Raw genomic sequence first — 13023 nt, 5'->3', positions numbered from 1 at the left:
GAGCTCTTCAGAAAACCATTTTTTCATGTTTGAACCTTACTGGGTATATGGTTGGGCCAGAAAGTGTTCAGTCATTTTTGCCGCTGATCAGGCGTGCTGATACTAAGTGTTTCATAGCGCAGAACGTGTGTTGGTTAACGTTTCAGAAAACTGATCTTTTCACCCCACTGATGGAGGGGTGTATGGTCCCAAAATTAAGGCTAATTGATACTCTTGAACCCTGGGATGATAACTCAGACATGCTATAAACCAGTTGGAAGGGTTAGAAACGAAAACACAACAACAGTACATTGTTTTGTCATTGGAAAATGGAGTCTGGACATTTGCTTGCGAGTCTTTTCAAGTGAAAGGTTGAATTTTGGAATCGTATTGGATTGTAGTTGCTTTTGTTTAATGGGTCATTGCACTGTAGCAGCCTCAAAAAAATGTTGCTTTGATATCAGCCCATCCTTCGAAAAATGTAGAGGAATGAAAAAGAACGAAGATGCTGCTAAATTCGCCTCTAAGCATTCCAGCCCTTTAGGTTATGGGCTGGTGTAATCAGCCGGTAACCCATATAAACTTTAGAACTATTAAGAGAGAAAACTGGGGAGAGGCAGAAACCAGGGAAAGAAGAAAACAGGAGAGGAGTGGTTAGTGAACCGTTTTTCGGTACGAGATTAAGACAACCCTCTATCCAATTTATTCAAAGGCCTATTTTGTTCTCCTTCCTTAGTAGTGTCTCCAATTGCTTCCATCTTCTTCTTCCTGTAATTGTGCTTGAATTCCTTTCTTTTTCCGTTCTCCTTTTCATCTTAAGAAAATAAAACTCGGAAAAATAACTGTACAAAAGCAGGATCTGGGGACGAGAGATTTCTTTTTTGAATCGTGATAAGAGCATGAAAAATCAAATGCAAAATGAAGGAAGTGCATGTTTGGAGGCAATTTGGTTACCATGGGATGCGAATCAGACCTAGTTTAGCATGGGAAGTGCTAACCCGTTTTCCCCTTGTGCTAGTCCAACTTTGATTCAAATCTGTTGCTTGGAGGCATTTCGTTTTTTCTATACTAGTAAAAATGCACGTGCATTGCACGTGCTATCCATTTAAAATTGTACAGACCACATCATAGGTTGATCTACACCGTCCATGTGATGGAACACAACATCAATAGGTTGTGTCCGTAAAATCATTTTCATAGGCTGATCTTAGCCCTCCAATTTATAGAGGTTTCCATGATTGTTGTTCCTCTTAAAGTGTCCAGAATTCGTCAATATTTTTATAGGTGTCACGCATTCGTAATATCAACATTTCTGTAATTTGACCTACACATAGTGAATAAGGAAAAGTAGTTTTCTTGTCATCGTTAGGGGTACAACTTGGGTGTCAACCCGACCTAATTCCGATTGGGTTGGGTTGGGTACCAACTGTTGACCACCTCAACTCAAACCGTGTTGTTTTGGATTTTGAAAACCAATAGTGAGTCACCAATAATTAGTTTTAAACTTACAATCGGTTCTCAAAATCCAAACCAAACAGGGACTAACAATTAACAAAGGGAAATATCATCCGCACTACTATATTTTGATGATCACACTCCTCACTTTATTCAAGTACGGTATGCCCTGCACCATAGGATTATCCAAACCATCCATTGTGGACTGTGGAGACTATTTCAATGTTGAAAAAGAAAAACACAAATATACAGAACTTCTTCAGATGGAACCCAAATTCGGGTTTCGGGTCGGGTCTGGTTGCCCGACAGCCCAACCAGACTCAACCCAATTTCCAATTGGGGTTGATTTTTCCCAACCCAAACCAACCCAACCTAATTTGCGAAAAAGCTTTACCCGACCCAACCCAAATTCGGGTTGAACCCGACCTGCGTGGGAACATCCAAGTAACAACGACGGTTTGAAATTATATATACTGCTAATGTCCTCACTATCATATTTTATAATAGCATTACTCATCGTATTTTGATGATCGCACTCCTCACTCTATTAAAATGTACGGTATGGCCCGTACCCTGTGTCGGTACTTTTCGTATGTAGATTACGATTTTACCCTGAAATAATTTCTCATAGAGATAGATGTTAGATATCAGCAAAGGGGTTAATGGTAAAAGAGTAATGCTGATGTGTAAATCCCAGATAAAAAAAAAGAAATTTCTTTTGGATGGGCCACTTCCTACATAGGTTGTGCTCCAAAAATAATTTTCATAGGTTGATCCGAACCCTCCAATCTATAGAGGGTTATAGGTTAATCTAAACCGTCCATGTGATGGAACACAACATGAATCGGTTGTGCCCGTAAAACCATTTCCATAGGTTGATCCTAGCCCTCCAATCGATATAGGCTGATCCTAGCCCTTCAATCGATATTGGTTTCCATAATTGTTGTTCCTCTTCAGGTGCCCAGAATCCATCAATAATTTGCAAGTGTCCTGCATGAGTAATATAAATTAGTTCTTTCGTCATTGTCATTTGTCTTTGCTTCTTCTTGGTAGTTTTTTGCCGTAATTGTCATACACAAGTACCCGTGTCGGTACTTTTCGTATGTAGATTACGATTTTACCCTCAAATAATTTCTCATAGAGGCAAATGTTACATATCAGCAAAGGGCTTAATGGTAAAAGAGTAATGCTGACGTGTGGATCAAAAGTGGGACACAAGCGGAAATAACGGCAAATGACACAAATGCTCTTACATGTGGGATACAATTGGAATTATGGCAGTGAGACACAAGCGGAAATAACGGCAAAGGGTGGAACACATTAATCCATCATTTTGCCTTTATCATATAGTACTTAGATTAGATTAAGAGAAGGCTGAAAAGGATCCGGTGAAAATCCTTCCAACACCAAATGACATAAAATCTCCTTTACAAACTAATATTGCCAATCATGGTCTTCTCCTTTCCAAGCAGCTGCATCTGTTGTCTCCAATCTCCATTTCGTCTATGTACAAATGCAGCGCAACATCACAGGACCATTTTTCTCCCCTTGACCGCCCTAAATAGGCGCTCATGGTCCTTTAAAATTGTCATATACAAAAATGAGGAATGCTAGACTGAAGCGAGCCCTTGCAAAAAAAGAAAAAAAAGAAAAAAACAGATGAAAGGGCTCCCTATTGGCTTCATGTTGCTCTAAAATATAGAAGTCAACTGAGTGTTAAATGCACTTTGGTGATGTGCAGCCAATGTGAGAGCCCTTTTTAATCTCATTTTTGCCGGGGTTCCCTTCATTCTAACATTCCTCTTACAAAATAGAACAGGGCTAAAAGTTGAGAAGTTGGCCAAAAAAATGCATTTAATACCTCTAAAGTGCGTTTTAAATGTTCTCGTAAATGAATTTTATACCTTGGTAGATTTATTAAAGAAGAAAATGATTTAAATTTTCAAAAAGAAAGAAAGAAGAAAATGATTTATCTGATATTATGGATGACTGGTTATGTGGGTATCGCCAAATGTCTCTTCTAGTAAGAGGACCACCTTGATCGCGAAGCTTATCGAGGAGATGTTTTTTATTTGCATTCACGCCTTTTGGCTCCCGGAATGGTGGAAGCCATGCCCAATCGAAAAAGGATGTAAGTTTAAAAAACGCATCCATTTAAAACGAAGTTTTGCTAACTAAGATCATAGCATCAAATTATGTGTGTTCTTTGTTGCTAAGGTTAACCATTACTTATATGTAGTATGTGAGCATCACCGGCCTACATGATTAAAATTTCCCTTGCCTGCATGGAATACAACGTGGTCGTGTCCACTACCTTTGATTGATCCTAACCTTTCATTTGATACAACTTGCTTGCTTTGGAACTCCTATGTCCCAAAAATCACGTTGATCATAGTCATAACTATAGTTAGCAAAATGTGATTAGGCAAAAATCAGCTTTCGATCTCCTATGGCAGCACCATTTCACGGTTTCTGCCTAACGTGATCAATTACCACCATATAAGAGTTCGAACTCCAGATCTTCAGATACCAGAGAACTATCAGTTCTAAGTTTCTTATGTAAGTATAGAGGGTACAGAGCTTATATCTTCTAATATAGACGTAGCAAAACCCTACACTACACTCTTTTTAACTCTCAAGCATAATGAGAAATCAGAACATAGAGCTTTGAACGCTTTCTCTCCTTAGTTTGATCTCGCCCATGTAATTGGATTGTGACTTTACTCTTCAAGCAGTGACCTTCAGCAATTCTAGATATTCTGTTTCCATCACACATATTCTTTGATTTCAATCAATTGATTTATGAATGTGATCGAGGTCTAGTCCCAAAGAATAAAAGGAGTTTAGTCTCTCCTTTCTGAGCCATTAAGTGCTCGTATAGCTGGGCAGGAGAATCCTGTTGCAGAAACTGACTTAAAAGGACCACTCCAACAAATAGAGTTCCTAATTAGTTGATTCGTGAGCAGGATTACATGGCTTTCTTCCTTCTCTGTTCACATTCGACATTTCTCAATCTTGGGTCATTGGGCTTTAATACCATGAAATCGTCCTTTTAGTTATTATTTCCCGTCATCAATTCAGTCAGAAAGAAAATTAAAACCTATATGGTAGGAAACAAAATATAATGTAGGAATGCCCAAAATGCTGAAAGAGATGCCAGGTTTTGCGGCTGATAGCATCTTCAGGCTAAGCTATTCCATTAAAAAAAAAAAAAAAAAAATCTATAGGCCACGAGGAATTGAGTTTTACAAACTTTAACAAGTCATAATTTATTAACCCGAATTTCGACCTAGTCCAGCAATCAGAATAATACTATTCATCATATGGATAAACCTTTTACAATAACAGAACATAGGCCAACATAAGTATCAACCCCAACAATCCTGACACCAGTTACCTTGAAAAATCTGCACCAACTAGCACCAAAAGTTCAAATTTTTAGCTTAAAGCAGTTTGCCGAATCAGGCCCCCTATGGGTAACTCAAGAAGAATATGCAAAATACAAAACACATGAAACAGCAATCAAGGAGGAAACAAGAAATAATATACCATGTCATAACAAGAAATTTAGACCTGTTGACTGTTGACAAAAGGCTGGGACACTCTTAGAGTAGAATCTAGAAGCTATAAATGCTACATTAACCAACAATATAGACCTCGCGTTATTAATTTTAATGGTTTTTCATCATCGTCATCATTATTTGTGTGTGTATGTGTGTGCTGTTGGGGGTGAGGTTGCCTTAAAAATATTAAAGTTAAAAGCATAAAAATGACTTCAAGCACATATTGACGAATTAAACTAATTGAATTGGGATAATAAATATATTCAAACACTTCAGCTCAAAGTAGTCCTGGTTGAGAAATCCTTCAATTTTTCAGTATCTTATTATCCAACATGGATCCCCTTCAGAAACTTCCCTGGGGAAACTACAAAATTATTGCTTATGTATTGATAAAACTAGTTAAGGTTCTAGTAATAAGATTTTGTCATTACTTAAAAGAAGAATCATCAAATAAAAAATTGTGATACAATAATTCCTCTCTCTCTCTCTCTCTCTCTCTCTCTCTCTCTCTCTCTGTGTTTTTGTGTGTGTGTGTGATATCACCCATATAGTTACTTCTGAATTTTGTCATGGATTACAAAAAATCTAAGATACTATGTTATCATAAGAGTTGTAAATGAACCCATGCATTCTAACTGTATACACTTCTAACAGATGCAACTGTGACGAGAAGCATTGCTTCCAACACTAGTAGGTAACATCGTATAACCTACCCTTGTTTAGGAGATGACCAACCATGCTGGTAAGTGACATGGCACAAACCCTGATAGGAAACGACAGAGAAGAAAAGGGGAAACCAGACAAAGCAGAGCCATGTGGAAGACTATTTTCCATTCATGTGATTGTTCTTCACATGAAAATCTGCAAACAATGGGAACTATTTTCCATTTATCTTCAAAATCACTTGACAGCCCAATTTATAACAGCAATTGCAACACAAATTACACAATTATAATCCACTCAAGTTGAAATAACCATGAAGAAAATCAAACGGACTCTATGACCAGAAAATCCCATGATATATTTCACTTTCAGAACAAATTGCATTCCTCATAAAACTGCTCTGCTTTCAATGACTGGAATTCATTCTGTCCAACTAATTACTGCTTCAAATTGTATTCCATAAAAAGACTAGTAAATCAATCCAAGAACAATTCAAAATTTGATGTAGAATTCACTTTTTCCTTGTGCATATTTTCTTTTCATGTATGCTTGTTTTGGGTTGATATAAATTCTCATAGCTTTTCAGATATTCAGTATAGAAATTCCTATTTCTGACCTTTGTCTGAACCTTTCCTCAATCCAAATTTTGGTTTTGTCTGAAAGATGTAAATCGCTTCATTGTGAAGCTATCCAACTGAATTTTATTTGAGCACTGGTGCTTTTGTGGTTTTATTTGATCTTTCTGGTTTAACAGCTCAAGTCCAGTTATAAATTGAAATCCAATCATGGTTGTCATATAATTCCTTTGTTTTCTATTTATTTATTTTTCCGTGGGGGGTTTTCAGTGACAGATTTCCTTTTTAAAGCTCTGAGATTTGGATTCATATAGATTATTTTGCAATGATGGAGACAAAATTGTTTTTCAATGAGATTTAGATCGATTTGTGGTGGCTGTGTCGAAATTGGATGAGAAGATTTCTGGGCAGAGGAGAGGAGGGAGTGGCGTGGAAATTGGGGTTCAGAGAAGCCCTGAGATTTTAGGTTGCTGATCTCCATGAACGTTGTCTCATGTATCTCGGCACACAGCTTTGGCTTCGGACTCCATATCAATAGCTACCTCTGGCACCTGGAACCATTTACTTAACCCAAACCGACCAGGAACCACTTTTTTCAACCCTAACCGACCCGAGTTCCAACCCAACCCGAGCCGGAATTTAAGCTTTAAATGCACAAACTAAAAACTAAAAAAAAAATGATAAAAAAAATGTCATGTTTCACCTGAGTCAGGTTGCCCGAGGCCTCAACCCGAACCCAAACCCGAAATATACCAAACCCAACTCAAACATTTTTTATTTTCGGGTTGATCCTGACCCAAGTTGCACCCGACTCAGAGCAGCCACCTCCAGTGAATCAAATGAATATGACAAATTATAAGCCTATATATGGCTGCTCTCTCATGCAACAACTTGCCCGCAAAAATGCCTTCTGCCATGCTCCCTAGCAAATCCCTAGTGACATTTATATGATTTAAATCGGTTTAAGGATGTCAAATGGGGTTGAATTTTGAGCCTTTAGTCAAAGGTTCGATCCCAGCTTACCTACGCCCAAAAAAGAAAAAGAATTGCGAGCCTTGAGATTTGAATAATTGAGCATTTTTGTTTTAAATGTTGATTTGTAGGCCACCTAGCTAAAGCTTAGGATTATCTAGTTGGTTCAATTTTGGCCCATAGCCCAAGCATGTGCCTCATTCATTTATTGGGCCATATAGGCAGGCCCCCGAAAATTTCACTTGAAGTGATCTCAACTGTAACCAGTGGCCAACAAAAGGTTGGCGCTGCTAGAACAATATAAGCCTCCAGTCCATTGATTTCATCAGGAACTTGAGCAATTACAGAGCATATGTAGACTACCTTGTTATGCTCAGAAATGACTGTGAAGTCCAAACAAATATTCCAGGAACACTCAAGAAGCCCTCTTGCTTTTATACCTTGCAGCGCAACTAACATAAACCAGCAAGTTCAAGAAACTGAGTGCAGCAAAGAGCCAAAAGAAGTAATCGAGACGACCCTCATTTAAGTTATCTGGAATCCAGCCAGGTTTGCCTCCTTTGGTTGTTACAGACGTCACAATGGTCAGAATAAGGGAACTCAGGTAATTCCCCAGCGCAGTTGTAAGAAGCAATAGAGCACTACACAAACTCCGCATGGCATCAGGTGACTGATCATAGAAAAACTCAAGCTGACCAATGAAAGTAAACACTTCTGCAGTGCCAATCAAGAAATACTGAGGTATTTGCCAGAGTATACTCATGGGTACCGCAGTATCCACGTGTATTACATCATGGGCTTTGGCAATCTCCAAACGCTTGATCTCTACTAGTGCAGCGGCTGTCATGGATAATGTAGATATGGATAGGCCAATACCCATTCGTTGCAACTCTGAGAAACCTCTCTCCTTTCCTGTGAACTTCCTTGCTATTGGGACAAGAATTCGATCATAGATTGGAACCCACACAATTACACTGATTACATCAAATGTTGACAATGATGCGGGAGGGATAGTGAAAGAACCGAGTTTGGTATCTAAGACCATCCCTTGTTCAACAAACATGGACATCTGTGCAAAAACAGCGGAGAACACTATGCCAGTAGCACAGATGGGGAACATCCGAACCAGTATCTTCAGTTCCTCCACCTGTGTGACAGTGCAGAGTCTCCATGGATCGGAAAAGCTGCCTGTCTTAACATCAAGATCTGTCACCGTAGCAGCTTTGTCGAGGAACCTGCAGCATATGTCAATTGTTAAATTTGCAAGGCTCCAAAAGACACAAAAAAACCATAATCTACAGTAAAGATATATTTCAATTGAATGAATATCTGATTTTGAATCCATGGCTCAAAAAAACACAAAGCTAAATTAGCACACTCAAAAGTGAAAAGTAAAGTACTTTGTTTAAGAGATTGAAAGATTCATTCCCACTAGGTTTACAGGATGCTGCATTTAGAAAAAAATAGTGATTAAGGGCTATGTCACAAATATCGGAAAAAATAAAAAAAGGGCGGCCCAGTGCAGTGCAGGAGGCTCCCGCCATTGCGAGGAAATAATAAAATAAAATAATTTAAAAATATATAAAGATATATAAAGTAAGAAAAAAATAAAAATAAAATATCATAAAAAATATCATGATAAATGAAAATATCGCTATATTTTAAAATTTTTTCAGGATTATATCGGGATTTTGCCATTTTATCAAAATATCGCGATAAAATAGCTATATTTTGAAAATATCGGAGACATTTGTGACATAGAATGAGGGTCGGAAGTTGTGTTTTCAGTAAAGAAGTTGAAGAAGAAAGATACTTGAGTTCATCACTATGCTCCAGCTTCCGACTCCCTTCAATCATGGATGTTTTGTCCAGTCGTTCGTACAGAAGGGAACTGTCATGAGGGACATCTACCTTCAACTTACGAAAAGATGCAACCACAACCTGGCACATTCTTGTAAGAGGGCTTCCACCGGGCTTCTGAAACCTATAAATATGTGTTCCTGAGAAAAAACTTCCTATGGCCAGGCCCATGAACAATGTTGGAATGCCAAACCCTAAGCCCCATCCCACATTGTCTTGGATCCACACTAGAAAAGTGCTTGATATAAGAGCACCAATGTTGATGGAGAAATAAAACCAATTGAAGAAAGAACCCTTTTTCACTCTCTCTTTTGGATCAGTGTCATCAAACTGATCTGCCCCAAAAGATGACACACAAGGTTTGATGCCACCAGTCCCAAGTGCAATCATATAGAGACCAATAAAGAATACTGCATACTGAGCTACACTTGCTTCAGGGCAAGCGGGTCCCACACAGGAGGGGGGCTTCAATGCAGGAACTGATGCTGAAAGTGTCAATGTGCCCATTCCCTGTATATAAGTACAAAAAGAGAAGTTACTAGTTGTTTTATAAAATTAAAAAGGGAATTGGAGATCAGTACAATGTAGGCTTGAATAGCAATGCAAACTTGTGCAAAATCTCAATGATGGTTTACACATACAAGGAAGTAAATTGTGGAGAAAACCACGATTGTCCAGTATCTCCCCCAATATGAATCTGCTAAAACAGCTCCAATCAGGGGTGCGAGGTAGCAGGTACCAGACCAAGTCGTACCAGTTCTGGCAGCGGGGACATTTCCTTCGTGTAGAATGTTGGTGAGATAAGTGATAAGATTTGTTGCAATTCCATAGTAGGCCAAACGCTCACAGCATTCAGTCCCTGCATTTTATGATATTATTATCTTTAGCACCAAAATGATTTCTGCCAGATATATAGCCATCTGAACAGTTGTTGCGGAGAGGAATACCTAGAATGAATGGGCATGCTCTCCAGTTGCCAGTGTTGTGCCTCAAGACAGGCTTTCCATTAATGTCAACTGAACCATCTCTCGTATATGGACCTTTACTACCTTCATGCTGAGATCCGAAAAGAAAAGTTATCAAAAGAAAACGCTAAAAAGGAAAATTAGATGTAGGGGCAGTTATCAAACATTCCCAATTCACCAGGAAATGACATTCAAAAAGCACTTCCCCCAAGCATGGATTTAAATTTTGAGGACATAGCCAAAACAACGAAATTTCAGCCACATTTCCCGAAATTTCGGATTTTGGTGATATCATTTAGTCCAACCGAAATCTGAAATTTCAGTATTTAGACCTAAATTTTAAAACCATGCCCCCAAGAAACTATAACCCTAAGTTACAAAACATAGTCTATACATACATAGGGAAATGTTATCAGCACTACTGTATTTTGATGACGGCACTCCTCACTTTATAAAAAGTATGGTATGGCCCGCACCATAGGATGATCCAAACCGTCCATTAGATGGGCCACAGCCAAAAATTATTTCCATAGGTTGATCCTAACCTTCCGATCTGTAGAGGGTTGATCCTAAACCTCTATAGATCGGAGGGTTAGGATCAATCTATGGTAATGATTTTTGGGGCACAACCTATTTCGGCTGTGGCCCATCTAATGGACGGTTTGGATCATCCTATGGTGCGGCCCATACCATACTTCCGATAAAGTGAGGAGCGCCATAATCAAAATACAGTAGTGTTGATAACATTTCCCTATACATAATATCAAACAATTGAAATTTGGGATTAAATGGGTTCATAGATATGCAACTTCAGATATGAAAATCAGCAAAAGTGCTCAGCTCTAGACTGGCATTGGATGTTAGATGGTATGGATAATCAAGCCCAACGGATAGGATCGTGAAATTAATTTGGAATCAATGTGACGAAAAACAACTGCAATAGAAGCTTTAAAAAAAAAAAAAATTCCCAGACCAGCTATTTCAATAGTATGTCTCAAGAGGAAACTCAAAACAAAAAGTTTATGAAAAAAGGTATTGCAAAGAAAAAAGGAAAAGAGGAGTTCGACCCAGAAAATCAAACAGAAGAGCAAACAATAAGAAAAAAAGAGGAAAAAGAAGAAGAAGAAAAAACCCAAAGAGGACAGACAAAGATGCCTGACCTCTGAAACTCCATCTTCCAGCAGCAACCTCTCCTCCAACGGAGAACCCATCAATCGAAATTGGAAGCAGAGTAATCGAAAGATAATTCCCAAAAATGAGGGTTTGGAGTGAATCTGTAGAGGCAATGAGATGAGATTCACCGAGATTTTTGCATGCAAGTATTTGCAACAGAAGTATTCGGTTCTTTTGATGGTGGGGCAGTGGGGCTGTTTTTGAGTGGGCCCCATTTCGAAACTTCTGTCTTAGACCTTGAAATCTGTCCATGTGCAAGAAAACCGTACTTAATTAGGGGTAGTTTTAGGGGGGTGATAAATCTACCCCCATATATCTTAAATCGACTCCCCTTGTGTCTTTCTCTCTCCTTGGGTTAGAGAGAGAGAGAGAGAAAAAGAGAAAGATGAGCGAGAGACACACAGGTCCATTTAAGATATTTGGGAGTCAATTTATCACTGCCTAGTTTTATTTCTTAATTTTCTAGTTATAACAGAAAACCGTACTTAGTTAGGGATTGTTTTATTGCTTAATCTTACTAAGTTTATGATTATAAAACCCATCACATAGAACTCATTCATAATTAGAAAACGTTCGAATATTAATTAAGAACTAGGAAGGCGTCAAGATCAATGGTGACCATCAATTCCAGGGTCCCATCAACAATTTAGTTTACTTTGGAGGAACCTGGATCAAGGAACTAGGATCATCCGATCAAGGTATTTTTGACGTAGTTTGACTGAATTTATTGGCTGCGCTTGTAGAACCAAAGGATCATATGTAGCTATTTGCAACAAATTTCACATGCATGAAGAAAAGGATCACACTCATAAAATATATTGGGATCAAAATTTTCTATTGCGAGAAGAGGTTTTATTAATTTTTGTAGGCACTGTACACTTCCGGCTTTATTGTCCGTTAACTATATTTTTATATTTCTTGAAGAAAGAAAATACCTCTAATTATCCATCAAGAGACACCCTATTTAAATACAACTTTTAGTTAATTATCCTCCAGAAAGATCTGATTTTTGTTAACAAATCTTTTCGGATGAAATTTCTTTGTCTTGGGAATAGCTGTTGCGGGTTTCCTTGGAGTTTGGGGACTAATACTTAAAGCGTGAGCTCTTTTTGAGCGTATAAAATCTTCACCAATTATTTTCCCCATTGTTGAGTCTGACTCAATTGATGCATTCAGAGGAAACAGGTTGTAGGGTGTTGCATCAAGGCAACCAGTGAATATTCCGGATAAAATTCTTCACATTGAGTGTTTTTTTCCATAATGTTCTTAGTGATGGGGGCTATTGATACATTCAATTCCCTGTCAGATGAGGTTCTCTTGAGATTGATTATGAGTATTGGGATCTCTGTTCGTAATCATAGTTAGCAAAACGTGATTAGGCAAATTCGAGATCAACATGATATTGGTTCAAAACTAAAAAAGGGGCTGATAAATTCACCCACAAGCATTCCATATCCGCTCCTCCTCAGTAGTGTCTCCAAATGCTTCCAACTTCCTCTCAAAAAATAACTGTATAAAACAAAGATTTGGTAACGAGAGAATTCTTTTTTGAATCGTGATAAGGGGATAAAAAATCAAATGCAAAATGACGAAAGCCCATGTTTGGAGGCAATTTGATTACCATGGGATGCGAATCAGACCTAGTTTAGCATGGTAATGCTAACCCATTCAACTCTGCTCTTCCCTTATTCTAATCCAACTTTAAATTGAAATCTGTTGTTGTTTGGAGGCATTTCGTTTCAAACGTATTGCTTTGCACTTTCTTTTTCTGTTTGTAGAGCTGTAGTGTATCGGACCCCTTTTCTTTCTTGCAATAAA

At 38.2% G+C, this 13023-nt stretch overlaps 1 protein-coding gene across 1 annotated transcript; it reads right to left on the bottom strand.

Moving 5' to 3' along the window:
• Positions 1-7387: 7387 nt before the first annotated feature.
• Positions 7388-11440, bottom strand: LOC143876796 (protein NRT1/ PTR FAMILY 8.3-like). The gene is made up of 5 exons (XM_077378490.1): positions 11193-11440; positions 10015-10123; positions 9709-9926; positions 9021-9577; positions 7388-8442 (listed from the first exon to the last, which is right to left on the bottom strand). The coding sequence occupies exons 1-5, from the start codon at positions 11418-11420 to the stop codon at positions 7623-7625; spliced, it is 1932 nt and encodes a 643-aa protein (XP_077234605.1). The 5' UTR covers positions 11421-11440; the 3' UTR covers positions 7388-7622.
• Between the last annotated feature and the right edge of the window lie 1583 nt (positions 11441-13023).

Source organism: Tasmannia lanceolata, unplaced genomic scaffold (assembly GCF_043159265.1).
Source record: "Tasmannia lanceolata isolate RefF3 unplaced genomic scaffold, GAP_Taslan_0.1 ptg000005l, whole genome shotgun sequence".
Taxonomy (NCBI): Eukaryota; Viridiplantae; Streptophyta; class Magnoliopsida; order Canellales; family Winteraceae; genus Tasmannia; species Tasmannia lanceolata.
This window is presented reverse-complemented; position numbering and strand designations above follow the sequence as displayed.

Coding starts and splice junctions, on each gene's coding strand:
- LOC143876796 (XM_077378490.1), bottom strand. CDS start 11,420: ATGGGGCCCACTCAAAAACAGCCCCACTGCCCCACCATCAAAAGAACC. Junction 10,124..11,192: donor TGGAAGATGGAGTTTCAGAG/GTCAGGCATCTT, acceptor TTCGGATCTCAG/CATGAAGGTAGTAAAGGTCC. Junction 8,443..9,020: donor GAGCATAGTGATGAACTCAA/GTATCTTTCTTC, acceptor CATATGCTGCAG/GTTCCTCGACAAAGCTGCTA.